Source organism: Chionomys nivalis, chromosome 1 (genome assembly GCF_950005125.1).
Source record: "Chionomys nivalis chromosome 1, mChiNiv1.1, whole genome shotgun sequence".
NCBI lineage: Eukaryota > Metazoa > Chordata > Mammalia > Rodentia > Cricetidae > Chionomys > Chionomys nivalis.
In genome coordinates this window covers 83,318,348-83,342,941 of record NC_080086.1, presented here as the reverse complement: position 1 = coordinate 83,342,941, position 24,594 = coordinate 83,318,348, and the positions used below count along the sequence as shown (strand labels likewise).

The 24,594-nt window shown below is 40.2% G+C and overlaps 1 protein-coding gene across 1 annotated transcript in view; it reads right to left on the bottom strand.

Moving 5' to 3' along the window:
- Positions 1 to 11,380: 11,380 nt before the first annotated feature.
- Il23r (interleukin 23 receptor) overlaps positions 11,381 to 24,594 on the bottom strand; it is a 66,132-nt gene continuing 52,918 nt past the window's right edge. The window contains exons 8-11 of the mRNA XM_057777871.1: positions 21,526 to 21,612; positions 18,845 to 18,947; positions 14,668 to 14,758; positions 11,381 to 12,037 (exon numbers count right to left, since the gene is read on the bottom strand). Of these exons, the coding sequence (XP_057633854.1) occupies positions 11,381 to 12,037; positions 14,668 to 14,758; positions 18,845 to 18,947; positions 21,526 to 21,612 (938 nt within the window). The remainder of the gene's footprint in view (positions 12,038 to 14,667; positions 14,759 to 18,844; positions 18,948 to 21,525; positions 21,613 to 24,594) is intronic.

The window sequence follows — 24,594 nt, the reverse complement described above, 5'->3', positions numbered from 1 at the left end:
GCTAAGCAGTTTCTTTATTAATTAACCAATGAAAGCAACACATAGAAAGAAGACCCACCTACATCACTCACACATTGTGGGTCTTCCATGTGCAGATGTTTAATTATGTATGTTTTTTCTCTTCTTAATCTCTCATTTGTCACTCTTGTGACCAGATGCTGAAGCTTGTAGAGAGAATCTTTTATTGCTGCCTTATAGGGTAGCCATGAGTCCTTATCTGCCCCTGAGCCCAAATGGAGATGACAAGTAGATGGTTGAATATATGAATGTGGACCTCAGGAGAGAGTTTGGTTTCACCCAACTTTGTAACATCTAGATATGTGTAAGCCACAAGAATGGACAAAGTCACAAGGGAGAGACTGAGATCAGTACTCTGGGGTCTGTAGTGTCTTAGTGATGGATGAGATGAGGAAAATCTGTGACAGGAGACGGAGACTGGGTGGTTCAAGAAAGAAGTCATCATATGTGATGTCCATGGAGGGAAAAAACTGTTTGAAGAAAGAAGTAAGCAACTTAGGGACATCTGTAGCAGGTCACACCAGAGTTTGCATGCCTGTTGCAGAAAAAAAGGGCACACAGGGAAAAGGACAGTAATATTTGCCCAACATTGCACACTGTAGTAAGTTTGAAATTTAAAAACTATTACTTATAGGTAACGCCAGTTGTATTTAGAATTCTATACGTTTTCCTTGAAATTTCTTTGCTAATGAGGATTCCTACTCTAGTAAAACAAAGAGACAAAATGGAAAAGATTCAACTTGAGAATTTTTAAAGGTGCTTTTAGAAGTCACTGCAAACCGGAACAGCAGACAGCTGCCTGTCTCGCAGAACGCTTCTGGCTCGTCTTTGGCACCTGCCTTAATTGCTTGTCATCATGCTCAGGGCTTCACTGAATTCTTTCTTTTCCCTCACAAGATTCCCTGTGTCCTCCTAGTCAATCAAGCAGAGCTTCCAAGCTGATCTACCAAAGGCAACACGCAAAGATGATGAAAGAAAGCAAATATTTGGCAGCTGGTAGTTTCTTAAAATCCCGTTATATTTAATGAAATAGAAATAAACTCCATTTCAGTGGCAGAGATAGACTAAATCTACATTGTATCCTAAAGTAAAATGAGAGCTGAACTTTTCTTGTATTTAGATAAAAAGTTTTTACAAGTGCTTGTGATGTAACTTGAGAATCATCAAACTGGTTAGTATGTCAAAGGGAAGATACCGGTTGTGGCTCTAACTTGAGGAACCTACACCTGGGCATGTCTCACTTTCCCTATAGGTCTTATTTTCCCCTCTCTCTTGGGAAGTACATAATTGTAAGGATGTATCCTGTTTTCTCCACGAGTGGCTCTTTCTCCCAACCCTCATGCTTAAACCTATATTAAAAGATCTTTTGTGTCAATGAGGTGGCTAAGCAGGTTGCATGCATGTCACACAAGTCTGATGACCTTAGTTTGATTCCAAGAACTCACATAAGGGGGAAAGAAAGAAATGACTTCACAAAGAGTTGTCCTCTAACCTCCACATATGCACCATGGCATGTAGCACCCTTGCCCCATTAATAATAAATAAAATTAAAAACAAAACAGCACAGCCTGCTAAAATATGTCTTTAATAAAACCTCTAAATGTGCTTCAGAAATTTATGTCTAAAATTCTTCTCTGTGTGAAGTCCACAAATCTAGGTGATCCTAAATGAGGAGTCCTAAAAGATTAGGACTCCTCGGGCTGCTGATGGTGACAGTGTGGAGTCACTGTCATTGTCCCTTATTGGTGACAATATAGCCATATCTTACGGAAGAAGAAATCAAATCCCCAGGAGACAAGCAAGTGCTAGAAATCACATTGCTAAGAGGAGGGAAGGCAGACCTCTCTACTCAGCTCTGTGGGCTTCTAATGCCCACTGTCTTCCTAGTTTGTGTTGGGAATGTGTGCTAATTGAGTATGGTGGCAACACCTGAGGTTACAGCTACTCCAGAGGCAGTGGCTGGTGGATTGCCTGAGCCTAGGAGCTTGGAGCTAGCTGGGGCATAACAGGGAGATCCCAGCTCAAACAATCATACATACATATTTGTATATATATGTGTGTGTAAAAACATATATATCAAACAGTTATACATACATATATACACATATATTTGATTCTACTCACATTGCTTAAAATATATTTTCATGAAATACTATGCAGTTCCAAAATAAAATGTTTACTCTCTAGTGTACTGTTGCACTTCTTTCTTTCTCTTTTATATTAAATTCTCAGGCAGACTATCCTGTCATTGACACTATCAAGTTATTGGGTTGGAGGAGCTCAGGAGGCCTCACCCTCTTTGAAGATTTATATAATTCATAATTATTGGGGGAGGCAGATATTTTCTTCAGTGAGGTAACCACTGGAAAGTTGTCAGTGCTTCTGTAAAACAGTCCAGCACTCATGCTTCTTTGAAGTACTCTAATGAAACTCATCACGTCATTAAAAAAAGAAAAAGAGAAAAGAAAAAGATGTGGTGGTAAAAGGGAACTAGCTGAGAAGAGAAAGAGAAACAGCGAGAGTGGGAGGTGGACAAGAGATGATAACTGAGGTGCACATGATCAGACTACATCAGCGAGAGTGGGAGGTGGACAAGAGATGATAACTGAGGTGCACACGATCAAACTACATCAGCGAGAATGGGAGGTGGACAAGAGATGATAACAGGGGTACACACGATCAGACTACATCAGCGAGAGTGGGAGGTGGACAAGAGATGATAACGAGATCCAACTACATCATATACATGTATGAAAGGCCCCATCGGAACCCATCACTTATAAATACTGTTAACATACACCAAATAAAAAAAAAACTGACAAAAATTGGAATAAACAAATTTTCAGGCAGGAAGCAAAAAGAAGTGAAAGAGAGGGCTCACTGGCTTCCGCACCTCACATGCGGGTCCTGGTGTTGGACTGTTTATAATTTCCTTCCTGTGCTCTGAGAGAGCAGCTAATTTTAGGTTTGTCTTTATGGTTAGAGGAAGTATGTTGTTTTGCTTGAGACGGTGATCTAAGGAAAGAAAGTTCTACATTTTTTATATAATTTAAAAAATTTAAATTTATAAATAAAATAAAAATATGGTTTTACAAACTGCTACCTAGCTTTATGCTGTTTTGTTTATCATTTTTCCTGTTATACAACTCATCCAGAATATTCTCACTGTTTTGAGTAAAAGTGGATCATTTAAAATCACATTCTTTTTTTAAAGTATTTATTTATTTATTTATTATGTATACAATAGTTTGTGTATATGCCTGTAGGCCAGAAGAGGGCACCAGACCTCATTACAGATGGTTGTGAGCCACCATGTGGTTGCCGGGAATTGAACTCAGGACCTTTGGAAGAGCAGGCAATGCTCTTAACCACTGAGCCATCTCTCCAGCCCCTAAAATCACATTCTTAATATTTGCTAAATGTTAATTATGAGAAGAGACAATAGTTTGCATTTCTGAACATGAGGGCAAACAGAATGTATCTTCAGAGCAGTTATGAGAATTCTACACATACAAGGTATAGAGTCGTTTTCCTGAGTTAGGTTGAATATGAAATTAGTAAAATGGCTAAAAAAGCCCTAATATGAAACATCAATTGGAATTTAATGGTTAATCTTGGCAGTGGGTAAAAGTCATAGTGACACTCTGTCTAGCTCTCTGTAATTCGTCTTAAATAGAATCATACACAATCTATTCATGAATCTGAATTTAATTACTTTACTTAGTTTTATGCTTTTACCTCAGAGAGAGCCATGGTTTATTTTTAATTACTTCTTGTATGTTAAATCAATAGTGTCTGCCAAGTGGGTAACAATTCCCTTTAAGGTGCAATCCTCTGTAATTGGTATAATTACCTCACACAGAGAGAAGCCACAGTAGGATTCCATATCTCCAGGTTTATCAAATGTAATTATGTTCACAATACAATATTTTATTTCCACTGCTCTCAGAGCCCAAATTTGTACAAAGCCCAGACAAACCACATAGCAACCGGAGAGCAGTGAGGTCATGCTTCCTGCAGTTTGCCTCTGTCAGCTGTGTGAGGGAGGAGCTCCTTTGCCCAGCCATGGCACAGAGAAAGCTAGGGATGCTCAGCATGGAGGTCTGGATTGGCCCACTTTATGTCAGATGAAGAATTCTGTTTAGTCCTGGGGTTCAGGCTTCTCTAGGCCAGACTCAGTGCACAGAAAGGAGAGGTGCCCAGTCTGGGTTCTTCATGCTGCTTCAGAGGCAGCTGCAGGTAAGAGATAAAGGGAGTCCTCAAACAGGTCTCCAGGGGTTTCTCAGCAGGAAGTTTGCTTTTCTCGCCGCCTTTACACCTTGGAATTCTGCAACTAACTGTGTTTGAGAAAGGGTAAAGTGTTGAAGCACATATTTGAAATCTTCTCTATGCAGTCACGTGCAGCCCCTCTGTCCAAAAAAGGATGATTAAAAATACAAGGAATTCTGGGAATGTGCGGGGAGGTGTAACCCAGCAACCCGTGCAGCCCATGCAGCCCGAGAGCCACAGCCTTATTGTATCTTCCATATTATTTCTAACTCTCGTTCAAAGATTCCACTTTAAGTAAAGTACATGGGGAAAGAGACAGATGGACAGACATACAGGCAGACTGACGGACAGACAGACAGAGAGATGGGCAGTCAGCCACACACATACACAAACACACACACACACCCTACTCCAGGAAATGGCCCCACTGAATTTAATCTTGTCTCCATTTTTTTAAACAAAGCTTTTTACTGATTCTTTGGGAATTTCACATCATGCACCCCAATCTTACTCATTTCCCAGTCTTTCCATATCCACCCTCCACTCTTGTAACCTCCCCCCCCAAAAAAACTAAAAAACAAAAATTAAAAGAAAACAAAAAACAAACACACACACAAACCAAAACCATCTCACCTACCCCTCTGGACACAACCTGCTCTTCTATCAACTACAGCCATTTCTCACTCCCGTCACAGCGGTCATGTCTCCAGTTTTGCTGTGCATGCACCGTTCTACACCTCCATCCTTCCCACCACTCTAGCACATATTCATTTGTCAAAGTGGCATTGGATGCATATGTCACGCAGTTCACTCTTTCCTCAGATAGCTTTACTTGCAAATGTTCATTGTAATGAGTTCAGGGTCTCTGACTTTTGCTACAACATCCTCACTGAGACTCATCTGGATACCCTGCTGCTGTACTGAATCATGGGAATCCTGCAGCTACGGTTCCATAGAATGGGTCCCTTAACGTGCTCCAAAGCTAATAGATGGGAAAGACATTGGGGTGGGCCAACTCAAACCCCTGAATCTGGGCCTGGATGGTAGCTGAGTTAGTCAGCCTTGCAGCTCTCCCTCACCAAAGCAATGGGGGCCTGCTCTCTTGTGGTGCCCAGGTGAGGGGCAGGATGTGCCTCCGTTTTTTTTTTGCTCTTATGTAAGAAAGAAGAGTAAAGAGCAAGAAGGTTCTAGAACAGAAAAGAAATTATTCTTCTTATCAGCTATAGTAGTGTACGGAGTAAGGTACTCCACTATGTTTTAGCATTTTCCCCCTGACTCTTTCGTAGTGGTATCTAGAGAACCACTTCCCTCTCACCTGTGTTAAGTTGACATAAAACTAAACAGCATACCTGGGCACATATATGAGAATGCCGGTGTTTGTTAAAGCCAAAAGAGGACTTTGGAGCTCTTGAGCTGAAGTTACAGGCAAATGTGGGCCCCTTAGTATGGGTACTGGAAACAAACTCCAATCACCTACAAGAGCAGTTCTCTTTGTTTTAAATTGATTTTTATTGAGCTCTACATTTTTCTCTGTTCCCCTCCCTTTCTCTCTCCTCCTCTTCAACCCTCCCCCAAGGTCCCCATGCTCCCAATTTACTCAGGAGGTGTTGCCCATGTAGATTTGATCTATGTATGTCTCTCTTAATGTCCTCATTTTGTGTAAGTTCTCTGGGATTGTGATTTGTTTTCTTTGCTTTATGTTTAAAAACCACTTATAAGTAAGTACATATGATAATTGTCTTTCTGTGTCTGGGTTACCTCATTCAAAATGATGTTTTCTAGCTCCATCTATTTTCCTGCAAAATTGAAGATGTTATTTTTTTTTCTGCTGTGTAGTACTCTACTGTGTAAATGTACCACATTTTCCTTATCCATTCTTTGGTCGAGGGGCATTTAGGTTGTTTCCAGGTTCTGGCTATGACAAACAATGCTGCTGTGAACATAGTTGAGCACATGTCCTTGTGGCATGATTGAGCATCCTTTGGATATATACCCAAAAGTGGTAATACTGGGTCTTGAGGAAGGTTGTTTCCTAATTTTCTGAGAAATCGTCACACTGACATCCAAAGGATTGTACCAGCTTGCATTCTTACCAGCAATGCAGAGGTGTTCCCTTTTCCCCACAACCTCTCCAGCATAAGGTGTCATCAGTGTTTTTGATCTTGTATATTCTTACAAGGGTAAGATAGAATCTCTGAGTTGTTTTGATTTGCATTTCTCTGATGACTAAGCATGTTGAACATTTCAGCTATTTTAGACTCCTCTGTTGAGAGTTCTCTCTGTTTAGGTTTGTACTCCATTTTTTATTAGATTATTTGTTCATTTGATGACCAATTTCATGAGTTCTTTGTATATTTTGAAGATCAGTCCTCTGTCTGATGTGGGTTTGGTAAAGATTTTTCCCATTCTGTAGGCTGTCGTTTTGTCTTGTTGATCATGTCCTTTGCTTTACAGAAGCTTTTCAGATTCAGGGGGCCTCATTTATTAATTGTTTCTCTCAGTGTCTGTGCTGCGGGGGTTATATTTAGGAAGTGGTCTCCTGTGCCAATGTGTTCAAGTATACTTCCCACTTTCTCTTCTATAAGGTTCAGTGTGGCTGGCTTTATGTTGAGGTCTTTGATCTATTTTGACTTGAGTTTTGTGCATGGTGATAGATATGGGTCTATTTTCATTCTTCTATATGTTGATATCCAGTTATGCCAGCACCATTTGTTAAATATGTTTTCCTTTTTCCATTTGACAGTTTTGCTTCTTTGTAAAAAATTAGGTGTTCGAAGGTGTGTGGATTAAAATTCGGGTCTTCTATTAATTTCCATTGGTCCTCCTGTCTGTTTTTATGCCAATACCAGGCTTTTTCAGTATTGTAGCTCTGTAGTAGAGTTTGAAGTAAGGGATTATGATGGCTCCAGAAGTTCTTTTATTGTACAGGATTGTTTTGGCTATCCTGGTTCTTTTGGTTTTTCATATGAAGTTGAGTACCATTCTTTTGAGGTCTGTGAAGAATTTTGTTGGGATTTTGATGGGCATTGCATTGAATCTGTAGATTGTTTTTGTTAAGATTGCCATTTTTGTTATGTTAATTCTACCTACCCAAGAGCATGGGAGATCTTTCTACTTTCTGGTGTCTTCTTTAATTTCTTTCTTCAAGAAATTAAAGGTCTCCCACTTGTTTGGTTAGAGTTACTCTGAGATATTTTATGCTATTTGTGGCTATTGTAAACTTTTATTGGGGGAAGGGAAGGGAGAGGGCAAAGAGAAGAGAAGAGAAGAGGAGGGGGGGGGGAAGGACAGGAAATGTCCTGTCTGCCCCTTCAGAAGAGCATCTGGAAAGAGAGTGGAAATGGGCAGAGCTTATCTCTTAAAGGGACAGTTGTACTTGAGCACAAGCAGCAGTCATAGGACCCTGGGCTGGTTAAGGTACTGCCTGGGTTTATCCTGCCAGGTGACAGTGACCAACATAATGCCTGAATTCTAAAAATGGTGACATCCAAGCATGGGCTACTGCTGAGGATCATGTCTGAGTCCGTGGTCTTACCACAGCTTGGGTCTGTTTTGATGCCTGTGGCCATGTTGCCATCAAAGGTCACATGGATGCCTGGGTTCTAAGCGACAACTTGTGGCCATGTTGGTGTCCGAGGGCCATGCTACTGCCGGCGCCATGTTCATCGGAGTGGCCTGCACTAACAGCTGGGTCCATGGTATTGTCTGGGCCTGGACTGTTGCCTAGGGTCACGCCTGGGTCCATGGCCCTACCATGGCCAGGGTCTGTTTTAATGCCCATGACTTCTGATGCCATCGAAAGCTGTATCAATGCCAGGGGTCTGGTCAGCCAGTTGAGCTTATGTTAGTGTCCGGGGCTATGCTGCCACCAGAACCATACTGATCTGGGTGACCCCTGCTGCCTCCTGGAGTCATGGTAATGTTCAGGCTTGCGTTGCTGCTTAGGCCATTTCTGGGTCCGTGGTCTTGCTGCAACTGGGATCTGTACTGATCTCCACGGCCCATATTACCACAGAGGGCCATAGGAACCATGCATGTTGGAATCCAAGGGCAGTGCTGAGAGAGCCGGAACTGCCCTTGAGATAGTTGGCCCTGCCCCTCAATGGACACTGCAGCAGGAGAGCCTACTCCACTCCTCATGGGAGAACTGGGACCCCTGCACTCAGGAGAGATGGTCCCACATTACAAGTGTGGGAGAGCTGGTCCTGATGGCATGGGTATAGGAGAGATGGCTCTGCCCTTCACTTGAGGGGTCCCATCCACCAGCCTGGACTGACCAGCTCAACTGCCACCCAGGCCTACATCCTGGGCCTTGGGTTGACCCACCCTAACATCTACACAATCTATGACTTGCTCGAGTGTGTGAAGGGACTGGTTCTGTGGACCGTAACTGCAGGATCTCCATGATTCAGGCAACAGCATGATGTCTGAGAAGGGTTTCGGTGAGGTCCAGTGATGACAGTGTGCCAGAACTCAGAGGTCTTGAACCAGGCAAATGACACATTGTAATGAACATTTGCAAGTCAAGCTGAGTGGAAAAAAGGGTACACCATGTGACGACACACTACAGCTCCCAAGGCCACCAGGATGGAGGAAGAGGTGTTGGAGATGTGGGAAGATGGAAGAATGAGGTGGCCTTTTTGTAAGATGTAGAGGTGAGGGGTGGATATGGAGGGACTGGGAGGTAAGTAGGATTGGGGTGCATGATGTGAAATTCTCTAAAAATCAATAAATAATTATGTTATAAAAAAGCTTTGAGAGTCCATCCCACCCAATCATACTGGCTATCATCAAGAAATCAAGTACTGGTGAAAATGTGGGGAGCGGGGAACCATTGCGCATGGTTGGTAGATGTGTAAACTGGTGCTGACACTGTGGAAAGCCTTGTGGAAAAGATCTTTTATACAACTGCACTGGGCTTATACAAAAAGGACTTAGCATCCCCTCCAGAGATACTGTTCATCCTTCATTGTTGCTCTACTCTCAATAACCAAGGAACGGCACCAGTTCAGATGTCCTTTAACTGATAAGTGGATAGTGAAAGTGTGGTACATCTGCACAATGGAATATTATTCAGCAGCAAAGTAAAATGAAGTTATGATATTTGCAGGAAAATGGATGGCCAAGAAAATAGTATATATTGTTTTCTATAAATATATTTAAGCTCTGTGTTTGTATGGAAGTATGTATGCATAAATGCAGGTACTCTTTGAGACTAGAAAGGCTGGCACATCCTCTGGAGTTTGAGTAGCTGTGAGTCAACCAACATGGATACTGAGAATGGAACTCAGTTCCTTTGTAAGAGCAGTACCCACTGTTAAACATCTCTTCATCCACCAGACATTCTATAAAATAAAGGAATCCGTGCCCAGATAGCAACACTACATGTTCTTTCTCTTATGTGGATCCTTAGTTTTAATGTTTTTATATGTGCGTTTGTAGCTGTGAGTATGGTAAAGGCCAGGAACCTAGAAAGGGGCCCTAGGGAGGGGGAAAATGATTTCAGGGGGAGAGAGGTGGGGAGGGTAATAGAACACATTTGCTATGCAAGTACAAGTGGCGGTGCTGGGGTGAGGAGGGCTTAGGTGGACACTGGGGGGGGGGGAGCAAGAAGATCAAGTAGGGAGAGTGTCAGCCAAAACTGAGTATATATGTTAAAGCCACAAAGAAACCTGCTACTTTGTAAGCTAATTTGAAAAAAAAGTTTTTTCCTGTGCTGAACATGAAAAAAGGCACGTGGTGGGAGGGGATACCCCAAACTGCTGCTCCCTTCACACCACCTGGGGTGAGAGGCACACACTGTTCCGGAAGCATCAACAGATGAGCAAAGAACTCTTTGCTTTCATCCCTAAAACTGGACAAAAGCTTTCTAAATGCATTAGATTTATGATTACAATGAAATGGCCTATGTAAATATCCTTCTTAATAGACCAGATCAGTCAACAAACAAAGGTGATCTGTTCTGGCATTATGCATCAAATCTAACCTGCCCCTTTCCCTTACTGGCAATCTCCCCTTAGAGAAGAATAAAGCAAAGTTATTATAATTTACAAGTCAGGATGTTTAACAATCACAATTTTGTGAGTGACACTCAACTTCTTTTTTAGATTATATAAAATACAACAAAACACACATATTTTAGGATAAACAACAGATTTTCCATCAGGTTCTAAGCTTTTTACATTGGGACTAGTTGTTTTACTTTGGAGCACAATGGCTTCAGAAAATGAGAAGAAGGTAAATTGAGGCATGTAGGGAGCAACTTGCAATGTCTGCAGCAGACACTGGCAATGGGACAAGGGTAGATGTAGTGGGTGTCCACCATTCCAGAGTAGGATATGTATCTGTTTTCATGGCGGTTTTCTGAGATCCTCAACACCTAGTTGAGAATAACAGTCATACCATCTGTCTTGCTAATCCCGTGCCTACTCCTGGCATGATTTCTGTTAGAATGAAAATACTGGTGTTTGCCACAGCATGATGCCCACCACTTTTAACCTGAATGGAGGAATCAGCCCCATTTGGATTACAAATTTTTAATCCAAAACAAAGAAAATAGTGGAAGAACAATAAGCAAGTATGTTAATTAGCAGCTAGTCTCTATTTCTGCTTTTCCTTATTTTGTTGTTTGGTTCTATATCTAACTTTAAGTGATAAGATAAAAATTATACTTGATTCTGCCGTTGCAAGGAAATATTCACGTTTTGATTTTAAAGACCTACATTTCACTAGTATGTATTCTTCACTATTTATTCTTTATACAAACAGAGTTGTTTTGTACAACTTAATGGTGAAACTATGAAAGAAATAGTCTTGGAGGCACACACCTTTAATCCTAGCACTTGAGGAGAGGCAGGAAACATTGGAGTTCAGTCATCCTTGGCCTTGTAGTGCGTTGGAGACAAGCTTGGCTATGTGAGATCCTGTCTCAAGTGGGAATATTAAAAAATGAAAATGAAAGCAAGCAAACAAATCTACCCTCACTGTTTTTGTTTTGTTTTGCCCCCGAGGAGGGTTCATTCCTGGCATCTTGCGAGTGTAAGTATACTTCTTTTGAGGGAAGATTTGGCCTTCAGTGGAAAGGCAGCTTCTCTCACTGACTTTGACGGGATAGTCTACTTTTGAAGAGTGAAATCCCACTGAATTGGTTTTCCAAAATGTTCTGTGGAAAGTAAGAATTAACAGATGGCAAGTCCTCACTCCCGATTGTCAAGCAGGAGACAAATTCATCAGAAAGCAGGGTCTGCTCTGGGATAGTTTCACTGGGTGAGCCACTTTCCAAAATCATGGTGGTTTCCTCCTGTCTTGAGTTCTGTATTTCAAGAGGATTGAACGCATCTTGATTTAAAACGAGGTTCAATTCATCAAGAATTAGTGTTTTGCTTAGTAAAGTTGTACTTGAAGAAGAAAATGCAAAGTTGGGGTATATTTTCAGTCTGGCAAAGCAGTCACCTGTGGCCTCAAGAGTTGTAGACTCCTCATCTCTGGTAATAAAATGGTTTTCCTCAGGGGAAACATTTGAAATCTGGGGTTTGTAGCCAGTGTTGAGATCAGGAATATACACAACAGAAGAGCTGGTAGACAGCATTGTTAGCGGACAGTCTCTGGTCTCCAGGAGGCCCACGAGCTTTTCTTCATTGTAACCTGTAGGCTTGTGTTCCAGGTGAGTGGTTTCACTTACCTCTGTAATCACAGGATCCACATACAGGTCCTGCTCACTGACAGTATTATCCTCATGTACACTTTGTTCCTAGAAATAAAAAAGGACATTATGTCATTTTACAAACAAAACAACCCCCAAAGCAAAAACTATTCAAAGGAATCAACTGAATGATTGAATTACGGCTGAAAGTTGCCTTCTCCCTTTCCTTTCCCTTCCCTTTCCTTTCCCTTCCCTTCCCCTTTTCCCTTCCCTTCCCTTCCCTTCCCTTCCCTTCCCTTCCCTTCCCTTCCCTTCCCTTCCCTTCCCTTTTCCCTTCCCTTCCCTTCCCTTCCCTTCCCTTCCCTTTTCCCTTCCCTTCCCTTCCCTTTTCCCCTTCCCTTCCCTTTTTCCCTTCCCTTCCTTTTTTCCCTTCCCTTCCCTTCTCTTCCCTTCCCTTCCTTTTCCTCCCCTCCCCTCCCCTTCACTTTTATCTTAGTGTTTATGTCCTGGATGATTTCTGCCTTCTCTTTCTTTGGTGTCTTCTAAACCTTTATTCAGGCCTTCCAAAGATAGGATTAAGAATAATCCATGTCTTAAGCATATTTCTTGGCTATAACCTTTTTCAAAAGTTTTTAGCCAGACAGTTGTGGCACATGTTTTTAATACCAACACTTGGGAGGCAGAGGCAGGTTGACCTCTGTGAGTTTGAAGCCAGCCTGGTTGACAGAGGGAATTCTAGGACAGCAAGGACTGTTATACAGAGAAACCATGTCTTAAAAAATCAAAACCAAAACCAAACAAAAAAAGTATTAAAAATTCTATTTATTTATTTATTTATTTTTATTTTTATTTTGTCCATATGATGTATGTCTGGGTTAAGTTGATTAGTGGTTGTGCTGACTAGTTTTATGTTAACTTGACACAAGCTAGAGTCTTTTTGGAAGAGGATTGAGAAAATGTGGCCTCCAGATTGGCCTATGGGCAAGTCTGTAGTACATTTTCCTGATTGATGATTGATGTAGAAGGGACTAGATCATTGTGAGCAGTGCTACCTTTGAACTAGTGATCCTGGGTGCTATAGAAAAGCAGACTGAACAAGCCATGGAGAGCAAGCCAGTAAGCACCACTTCTCTGTGACCTCTGCATCATTACCTGCCCCAAGTTCCTGTCCCGCCTTCCTTGGATAATAGATTTAAAGCTGTAGGATGAAGAAAACCCTTTCCTTCCCAAATTGCTTTTGGTCATACTGGTGTATTCCAGCAATAGAAGGCAAATTAAGACACGGTTCACCCAATGTTAAGCAGAACCATGTGTGTGTGTCTGTTTTTACAAATAGGCCTGAACTGTCCAAGATGTTGCTGGCCCCTCTGTTCTTGAGCTCACATGATCACATGATTCTTCTGCCTAGAACATTCTTTCAAGAAAGTCCTCATCTTCCAATATTTCCTCTCTGCCTCCATCACATTTGGGTTCATTTTCTATGGTCATTGTTGTGGTAGTATCACACGTTTCTGACCCACTAACTGGATATTGAAAATGGTGATGGATGAGCAGAGTTCTGGAAACATACTTCTGACCCTTTTCTCTGTAGCTGGCAAAGCTCCCCGCCCCAGTTCCCTCATTCCCAGGGTCATCCTTGATGGAGGTGGGTCATCTTTCTATCTGTTGTTTCATTGGTTAAGTAATAAAGAAACTGCCTTGGCCCCTTTAATAGGACAGAAAATTAGGTAGGCGGAGTAGACAGAACAGAATGCTGGGAGAAAGAAGCCGAGTCAGGAGTCGCCATGATTCTCTCACTCCAGACAGATGCAGGTTAAGATCTTTCCTGATAAGCCAGCTCGTGGTACTACACAGAATATTAGAAATGGGTTAGATCAATATGTAAGAGCTAGCCAATAAGAGGCTGGAGCTAATGGGCCAGGCAGTGATTAAAAGAATACAGTTTCCGTGTAATTATTTCGGGTAAAGCTAGCCGGGTGGTGGAACACAGCCCCGCCGCTCCTATTACAACACATCCTGGTGTATACTCCTTTCTTCCTGGTTGACATAAATCCTAGTCTACCCCTGGTGACACCATCTTCCACAGTCACTCAACGATAATCTTTGCAAGGTCCATAAAGTTGAAACAATGGAATGGAACAAGACTTGGACATCTTGTAAATAATAATCCTATTGGAGCCTTCAATGCGTGCTCCACAGGGTGTTTCTTTCCTTCCTCCTCTTACCCGAAGACACTTACCAATCTTTCTTCCTGAATAGCAGTTACCTTTACTCCCCTAACTGTTCTTTCATCTAAGGAGGGCTTGAAATGCTACAACTTTGTCTCCACGCACACACTAGCTATGTTTCTACTCTAATGACCAGACCACACTTCAACTGATATTTCAATTGCAGGGATTTTGTTGTTTACTATTTATTTTTAAGTTTATATGTATGTGTGATATATGGTGCCTGAAGAGGTCAGAAAAGGGCATTGGATCCTCTGAAACTGGAGTTACAGATAGCTGGGAGATACCATGTGGGTGCTGAAAATTGAACCTGGGTCCTTTGCAAGAACAATAAATACTCTTAACCAGTGAGCAACCTTTCCAGCCTTGCTTATTTATTTTGAAAAGGTTTCATTATGTAGTTGGCCTTAAATTTGTGATCCTCCTGCCCCAGCCTTCCCAACACTAGTATTACTAACATACCCACCACACTTGGAACCAATCAGTTTCTCTTTAGTGCTGCTTGATTACCTGTAGCAATTTTGCAACATTACTATTTTCCATATTAGGAATATCTTCATGAAGCCACTTTGGGATCACCAGTAAGACTTTTCTTTTAATTCTAGAAGACAAAATAATACATTAGAAGCAGCACCTTCTTCCTTCCTTCCTTCCTTCCTTCCTTCCTTCCTTCCTTCCTTCCTTCCTTCCTTCCTTTGTTTTTTGAGACAGGGTTTCTTTGTGTCATCCTGGTTATAATGGAACTTACTCTGCAGACCAGGCTGGCCTTGAATTCAGAGATCCTCCTGTCTCTGCTTTCCAAATGCTGGAATTATGCACCATCATGCTCTCTCAGCACATTTATTTAGAATCAGAGCATTCAATCATAGGTGATGCACAAAGTTAGAATGGAATTCAGCTTATCCCCACCAAGCAAAGTCTTCCATCTCTTACTTAAGCATTCAGGTAGAAACCAGTTTGAGGTATTATCAAATGTTCCTCCTGGTGCTGTCTTCATGTATAAAAACACCTTCTTCACTAATTGTGTGAACTTATTTGGGCAAACAGGTTGTACCAGGGATATAGCCAAGACCACACTGATCTGAGGTATATTTTTACACATCAAGAGACTGAAAAACAAGTAAGACCTGTTATTTAACAGGTTCCCTAAACACATTTATTAAGTAACAACAAAAATGATCAAGTGAACTTTGCAAGATCCTTTGACCTTGACTAACACAAGGAAAAAATTATTTCTTTACATATATCTATACAATCTTTTAAGATTCAGTTTTTAAAATTAATGCATGTGATGGAGGAGTTAATTTCATTGGTTAAATAAAGAAAACTGCCGTAGCCCTTTAATAGGACAGAAAATTAGGTAAGCGGAGGAAAAGAAAGGGCTGCTGGGATCACGCCGGGCAGATTTATCCGTAAACATTAGCCCGAGGCGAACACGCCCCCAATGGGTGGGGCTATATCCCTACATGCATGTACTTTCTATATTTAAAATTAGACCATGATAGTGAGCTGATGTTACTGTGCCATTTCACAGAGTACACTGGTACAGTATACAGTGATTTTTCATACATATTTTAAATTTGCCTACTCTTAGTTTTGTTATATTTATGTGACAATACAATATTCTGAAAATATTTTGCATTCTAAAAGACTGAAATTTTAGCTGTTCCTCACAGTCAGAGTTAATAATACACCTTAAGGTCACTTAAGATTTGAGACTGCTGGCCTTTTGTGTATTCAGTTTGTTTAACCTGCCTTTAAGAAATAATCTAACAGTCCATCTACTTGAATTGGATTTTCCATGTAATCAACATTTGCAACCTAAATTAATGCATAGCTGTAATCTTAAATAATCTACTCTTCCATGCCTCTGACCCAGGTAGACCATGTGTATAATTTGCTGAAAGCAGCAAACACAGAAGTTTAAAGCCACTTTCTAAAGTCTACCATAAAAGTTGAAAGCAGTCATGTATGGATATTAGTTGATAAAAAAATAATGCTTATCATTGATGTTATCTGGGTCAGTTGGGATCAGTTGGAGCCAGAGACTTAATCCCTTGTAAAACTCTGTTAAAGATTTCTGTCAAGTATCCCTTTCCTTCCCCATGTGATGATTTCTGCGTTGTGCAATAAACACAACACATACAGCACTCACAGAGAGACATACACACACAGGGATAGACACAAAGACAGACATATTTGCAAGACAGTCTTCAGGCAGGTACAGGTTTAGACTCATACAACAGAGAGGTGAGGACTGAAGGTACAGAGAACATGAGCAGAGGATTCAAATCTGCACTTCGTTCTTGGTTAAATGACTCCAAGTGAAGAGCTTTTACTTTCCTTAATGCGACACTGATGCATAATTGATAACTTGATCTTAGTCAGTAATAGATATAATCTGTGTGCATTTAAAAGGTGATTTTTGCTTCTGTTTTAGTTCTGATTTTAATAACAGGCTTTTATCAATAATGTATAGTTTTGGTAGCCAACAGTATCTACATATATGTTAAATACTTATATTGGAATTATTTCTTCTTTCTACTTTGTATGTGTGTGTACTTTCATACATACATGTGAATTTGTGGATATGTGTACATGTGAAGGCCTGGGGACAGCCTTGGGTGTCATTCCTTAGGTGCTATCAACCTTATTTGGAAGGCAGGGTTTATTACTGTCCTGGAGTTTGGTAAGTAGGCCAGGTAGGCTGGCCAGTGAGCCTCACAGATATGCCTGTTTCTGCTTTTCCAGCACAAGGATTATGAGTAAACAACACAATACCTGTGGCCTTTGTTAACTTGGATTCTAGGGCTCAAACTCAAGTCCTGCTGCTTGCAAGGCAAGCACATTAATGAAAGAGCCATTTTCCCAGCCTCTCTTTTGTTTTCTTAAAATTAGGATTTAAGCAATTAAATTATCCAGGGATCGTTCTATTTTCTTATGGATTATTGCTAACTAAAAGCTTTTGGGTTTTACTAATTATAGTAATAAGATGGTTACTAGTTAAAATTGCAAAAATATCTGGGATATAATTAGATGATAATACTAATATAAAAATTTTTGCAGGCATTATTTGAACACTAAGATATTTCAAGAGTCTTTGTATTTAGTTGCATTTTAAAACATCCCCAAGCAAAACTGCATTTTAGTTAGTCCACTTTGGAAATGCACTAGGGATATACTTATTAACATATAATTTAAAATTTGAAATATTAAGTTCTGTGGGGAAAGGTTGTGCAGATAATAAGTATAATATAGTAATTTATAGACTAGTTTGCTTAAACTCTTTCTTCTTCATTTTGATTATATATTTAGATGATTGATTACCTCCTGAAGCAAGTGATGACAAAGACGACACTGGCTTCCAGTTTCTGATTGGTTATACATATATAGTTTAAGTCAGAAACCAAAGAATGTTCATGTATCTCCAAATCTATGCATTATTACACACATTAGAAAACTGCAACATTAAACAGCTTTAGTCTATTAACATATACAAAATGCCAAATGCATTTGGTAACATTTAGAAATATCAGAGGTCTTTAATGCTAAAGACCTTTCCTTACTCATATTTCATTTTGAACAACTAGGCATAAACCTTTCTAATACTATACTGGGATAAGTTGTTTGAAAGAAGATGGGCCCTTCCTCAAGATAACACAAACCATTACCACTGCTTTTAACTGCCCGCCATAACTAGATGGTAAGACATTATTTCTGAAGACACCATGCATTTTGGTTGCAGAATATAGGGAAATTATGCTGGAACTGACCTGGAACTTCTTCCTATTGGTCAGTGTTCATAGTGTTGGAAGGGGCTATGTAGGCCACTGAGGGAGAAAAGTCATCAGTGGTTTTATCCAGTGGTAATTCCATGTTCTACAATACTAAAATGCCAGGCTAGATGTGTTCACTTGTGCTATAGTGCCATGAATGTTGCAGGAGTAACCAACAACTTTCTGATTGGGTTTGAATCCCTTTCCACAGGAGGTAATTAAATTGTGATACTATAAACTTGGTTAAAAGCTCATATCTGAAGAGGGGATAGGCCTAAATAAAGAAGCAATCTACTACTGTTCTCTTGCTAAATGGTCATGTAGTCAAATTTCCTTCTATGTATTTGTTTATACCCATGGATTAGAAGTATTCTCAACCTGGGTCAGAGAGGCTTCTTTTTGCAGTAAGCAGAAGTCAATGCAGAGACTCATAACTGGTCAAAGTGCTGAGAAACAAGTAATGCTTAATGATTAGTCTGAGTGGACCACCTATAATGCAAGGCTCAAGACAGCATGACAGTCAAGACAGCATGACAGAAGAAGGGGCAGACAGAATGTACAAGCCAGAGAACAGGGAGGAGTGCTGTGAAATGCTGTCTTCAGGACAAAACCTGGATGTCACACTCACAGCCTTATACCAGCTGTGGTTACCTGCGTGACCTGATCAGTTGCTGAACTCACTTGAAGGTGGAAGGAGGAAACCAACTCATCAAAGTTGTCCTCTGACCTCCACGCGCACCTGTGGCATGTGCGCTCTCCCAGCCATACATCATACACACACACAATAATGATTAAAATCTCTCTTTTCTCAAAATAAAGATGTTAATGTGTATTTTTAGTAAATAATTGACTACATTTTGATAGTATACTTATATGGCCTAAATCAGAAACTAGAAACTGCAAAAACCTACCCTATTCGAAGTGATCTGTTAAATATCCCAATCAGAGAGAAAATCGGCAACAAGATGCCCAAGAAGACCATTCCCGACAAAAATCCAGTGTCTTGACTATTATCTAACAAAGGAAAGAAAAGTAATTTTAACTAGGCATTTGTGTCCATGTGATGACCATGTCGTTGCTTTCGGTACCCTGCTTAGAGTGACAGTCAAGAGTTAACACTCACCTAAGACTACAAAGTGACTGCCCTTCTAGATTGCCTGACTATGTACCCCAGGAAACCATCTTCTGTCTGAGGAAATTGGACCACATCCATCTGAGGTCAATGGGTTTCTAGAAGTGCATCTCCAGCAAATGTGGTCAACTCACACGAACATATTTTATATGAATATGTGTTCTGATGAACCTCATTTGGTTTGTCTGACACAGCTGAGAATTTCCAATTGCTGTGACAATGTCTATAGCAGTCCAAAGCCACAACTAAGATCTTTTTGTAACCTTTTCTGCGAGGCAAAATTTATCTTACCATTCTTTAAAATGAAGTTTGACCTATGAGAAAGCACAGTAATTCTGCTTAGCACAATATATGCTGTGAGAAAGAAATAAAAATTGCTATATCTTACACCTATTTAAAAAAGACCTTTCTTACATTTTGAAGTTGACTTATCTCTTTAGCTTTCTCAATATAGTTTATCCAACACGTGCTACTCAGAGACTCATATTTCTCCCCAGTACCTGGGACGATAACCTCAGTATTTTCAGATCTAGATGGTATTTCAGATGTGACTTTACCATCTTGGGACTTGTGGGCCATTCTGAGTTAGCAGCTACCTTTCCATCCTCCTTCTTCCATCCCTGCCCCTTTCTCACTTTTCTTAAATAATTAGTTCTAGGCAGCTTCTAGCCCCACACTAGCCACGTCTCTGCTCCATTGACCTGGGGGTGTCCAGGCTGGCTTTCCTTATCTTTAAACCCACTTGCCAGGTAAGGAGCCTGTGAACTTTAGTCTGTTTCAAATCCTCACACACTAGGGAATTAGTATTTTTCTAGGGCTTAAGAGTTATTTTTGAATATTCTAAGCAACTAATGGGGTTACACACTATTGCACACTGTTGAGCATTATAGCTTGGAATTAGATAGAAAGTTATCAAGGTCACATGGTGCTCAGAGAAATGGTTTATGGAGGAGATCGGAGGCACCAGGAGACCAGGAGTCTAGTTAAACTCTGTCATTCATTAGCTCTATGGATTTGGGGAATAATTACAAACTTGTTGAGATTCACATTTAATTTTCTATAAGACATAGAACGTCTTGTGTGTCTAATAGAGTTGTCATGGGTCCCAAGCCTCCAAAATTTCCACAGAAAATTCATAGTGCATGTGTGCAACTAGGAATCTATACTGGGATGTTTTTGCCTGCTTCATGTTTCTGTACAACATGAGACATTTTCCTTTTTATTTTGTTATTTTTCTTCCCTATCTATGAAAAGTAGAACCTCAAGACAAAAGTATTGTTTACATTTTCCTTCCATCTTTTTCTTCCTCTTTTCTTTCCTTCTTTCTTCTATCCCTTGTCTCCTTCACTCTGGCAAGATCTCATTTAGCCCAGACTGGCTTCTAAACTTTCTATGTAGCTGAGGTGTTGAACTGTTGATCTTTCTGCTTGAACCTCCCCACTGCTAGGATTAAGGCAGATACCATCAGGTCCAGCTTTGTCCATTTATTTCATTGTTAATTTCCCATCACCCAGAACAGTACCTGATACATAGTCATTTAACACATATTTGTTGAATGAATTAACAGTGCAAAAATATCAATACCACCTGCAAAATTTCTTATTCTAGTTCTGTTAGATTTCCGTGTCAGGAAGCAAATAGTCTACTAGTGAAATAGTTAGGGCCTCAAGTTTTTCAATGACAAATTTCAATTTGGAGTTATATTTGCTCATTGTATACTTTTATCTATTAATTTTATATGCTGAAACATTTATGCATGGCCATCAATAAAAACACATCAAGCCATATTACCAAATAAAATGGTAACTGGTTCATCTAAAAGAAAGAGCACAGACTTGTATATTTAGAAGGATAGGGCTGAGTGTGATGTCTCATGCCTGGAATCCCAGCACTTGGGAAGCTGAGGCAGGAGACTTATAAATTTCAGGACATCCTGAAACTGGGCTACAGTGTGAGACCCTGTTTTGAAAAACAAAACAAAGCAAAAACTAACAAATAAATGAAAACAAAAGAGTAAGGCTTGAATTTCTAATAGCTTCATACATTTTGGCATTCTTCAACCTTCCTGAACTTCAGTTCTTGCGCCTATAAAGTAGACCCATGGCATTTATCTCAACAGGTAGCTTTTCAGATTGACAGATGATGTATATACAATCCTAGCACATGATGGACAGGTGATAGACATTTTTGGGACTTGAGACTCAGAAGAGTCTGCTGAAACAACAATGTGGCAAACTCACTACCACAGCAGGCTGAACTACTGCTTACAATCAGTTTAAGCACATTTTGAACCTAGTCAAGTATCTCCCAGAAATGCTGATGCATTATTTTTGGTATGGAATTTTCCTGTTGAGGAGGCCTTAGTGCACATACATACATATATACACACATACATACTACATAATACATGGTCATTCACATACACACACATAAATGTATGTGCATTTTTTTTTTTTTTACCAAAAATAGAATGTCCTTTAATGACTGTAGCAGTGAGCATCTCAATCTTCTGAGATTCTTGGGACGATCTTGATGTGACCTGGGGTACTTAGAACAAGAAAGGAAGAGTATCAGCAACTTAGAACTGGGCATTCAGGTGACCCACATTCCCGAGACATTCTCTTGTCTGGAGATGATCAAACTAGTAATTTCCATAGGTTCAGAGGGTGGAATAAAGCACAGATCTCAACTATGTACCTTTTCTTATTTTCTTTTCAGTGACTACGTCTCAAAGGAGGAACTTCTGCCTGGACAGTTAAAACTACACGAGGCTTTAAAATGCCAATGTGGCTAGCAATTTCACTTGGTTCCTGGCAACACACACCAAGACACGACCAAGAGAAAAATTTCACCCTATGATAAAAATGCACAATAACTTGTCCCTACTTGGTTTCTTCCAATAGGCAATGATGCTATGAAGCCCAAGTTGCCTTGACCGTCCAGGCTGCATCACCTCTGCCTTGATACAGGCTCTAGTTTGCTCATCCTGCTTTGGCTGCACCAAGGGGAGTTTTCATGAGCAGACACTTTAAAGTTGTACCACAGCGTTGAGATGTCACTAATAACTCCTCTCTGTTGCTTTCCTGCTCGGGAGGATCTTTGCCAGCCCTGTCTAGCCATCAGAATTTCAGGGCTTCACTAATGAAAACTTCAGAACTGGGTGAGGTAAGAAGTCTTGGCAATTAATTTACTTTAAGTCTAAATTCAAAAGCATTCCATAGCAAGCTTGCCCACCTCTTGCTTCCTAATAAATGAGAGCTGTCAGAGGTCACTTCAAAGACACAACCTTCAAGAGCAGAAGACAGCACCAAAGAAGGCTGATTCTGAAAAACGTTCTAAGTTCAGTATCTCATAAACCCTAGCTACCTAGTCATTCCCAGGGTCTCTGTTTCAAATTCACCTTTTGAAAAAGTGTCTTGTACAACTTGAGATGTCCCTGTTGCCAAGCCACCGAAGACTTATGTGATAAAGTGTGGTCCCTGGGACATTCATTAAGAAATCGACAACACATATTCAAAGAAAAGATTCTTACAGATCTTTAGAATTTTTTGAAGAGGCTATTTGTATGCAGTCAACTTCAGCGCAGTTTTCTGTCAGCTGGGGCTGGTGATTTTAGAAGGTATAGGTAACTAAAAACTGTAAGGTTTGTCTGTGTTCTGACTTTCTGCATCAAGAACAAAATGTTCCCTGTGATTGTGGCTATCAGAAATTATTCTGAGCTTCTCAATATTTCCCGAAGTTTTTCCTGCTACCCAGAAAATAATTCTACTAAATTCTGAGTCATGAAGGTTAAGTAGTCATGGCCAACTGCCAGGCCAGCAACCTAGAAGGATGTTTCGCTGAGCAGTGACAATTCTCCCAATTCGGGAGGGACTTGCAGCTACATGTTTTTGGAATTTTAAGAACAGAAACAAAACATTAAAATGCAGCATAATTTTCCCTTTAGTAAAGGCAGAGGTTTACAGCATATGTTGCTGGTATTTTTATTTTTATTATTTGAAAACTAGCATTTTCATTTAAAAATAATGAGTTGTGTTGTTGTAGTTTAATACAAGTTAATATAATTTTCTTGTATAAACTAAGTTGATTATTTGACAATGAAAACTTTACTGAGTTATTAACTTATATTATACAAAATAATTATAGTTAACATTCCTAGCCTTAATGAGTAAATGCAATTTTCCTTTAGAGTCTGTTATTATAATTTCAAATCAACAAGGTGTACTCATTTAAATTAAATTAGTCATTTAAAAGAGGTGCTTGATTATGAGAGGATAATTTCACAGAGAATTAGGTATCTGAATAAAATACCTTATAAACAGGACTATCAGAGAAGAAATCAAAAATCTATGACAATTTTTTTTTAGCATAGGCCAAAATGATGCCATACATTCTCCGTGGTATACTGCCACCAAGTGGCCAATTTCTTTATAAATCATACTTAAGTTTTGTTATAAAAGCAAAAGTTATGGCAAAGACATTTTTGCAGAAAACAGATGTGTAAGATAAAAACAACCCAATTATACCCTCTTAATTCACCAGCTTTTAGTATTTTGTAGTACATTTACGTATTTTAACATATGAAAACCCCCGCAAATAGAATGATACACACAGACTCCTTCACAGCTGTAGAACATTGTGTCAGCTTCAACCACCAGGCCATTAACTACCATGCTGGGAAACTCTCATGCTATCTCTGCTATTTCTTTATTACATGTGGTGTTCTGTTCACAGTGGGGGCAATTCTGCCCTGAAGTAGAGTGTTACATTGTGTGACTATTATATCTTCACAGGATATATTTGAGGACATTCAGAAACCCAAATAATTTCTAACTTCAAAAGATTTTTGATGTAGCTTACACATACTGGCATGGAAAGTAAGAGTGATCCTAATAGAAGACAGAGTGGGGGCTGAAGGCTGGGGGCTGGAGAGATGGTGCAGCAGTTAAGAACACTGGCTGCTCTTCCCAAGGCTGAGTTAAGTCCCAGCAACCACATGGTAGCTCACAGTCATCTGTAATGTGTTCCAGTGTCCTCTTCTGTCCTGCAGGCATACATGCAGGCAGAACACTGTATACATAATAAACAAAGAAATCTTAAAAAAAAAAAGAAAATAATGTCTCTGGAGATAGCTAGAGTCTTTACAATCTTTACAATGAAAGACCCTACAGACCCCCTCCTCAGAACCCGCAGCTAGCAGGCTCCCCGGGAAAACGTCCTGTTTGCTTGAAAGATTCTCAAGATCAGCAGCTAGCCTGCTCTCGTGAGAGGAAAGTAGGATATCTATAAGATAAGAGCAGGATGTCTGCTGCCAGACATCCATGCTGGGAGAGGAAAACCATTCATACCCCCCGCCTCATTCCGATAACCAAGCTTCTGCTTCTGTAAATTGCTTTTTGATGCCCTCTTTCCTATAAAAAGTCCTCCTCCCAGTCTGCAGGTGCGCAAGTCCTCCGAAAGACTTTGCCGCCCACAGGTACCTGTGTCTACCTAATAAACCTCTTGCAGTTTGCATCCGACCCGTGGTCT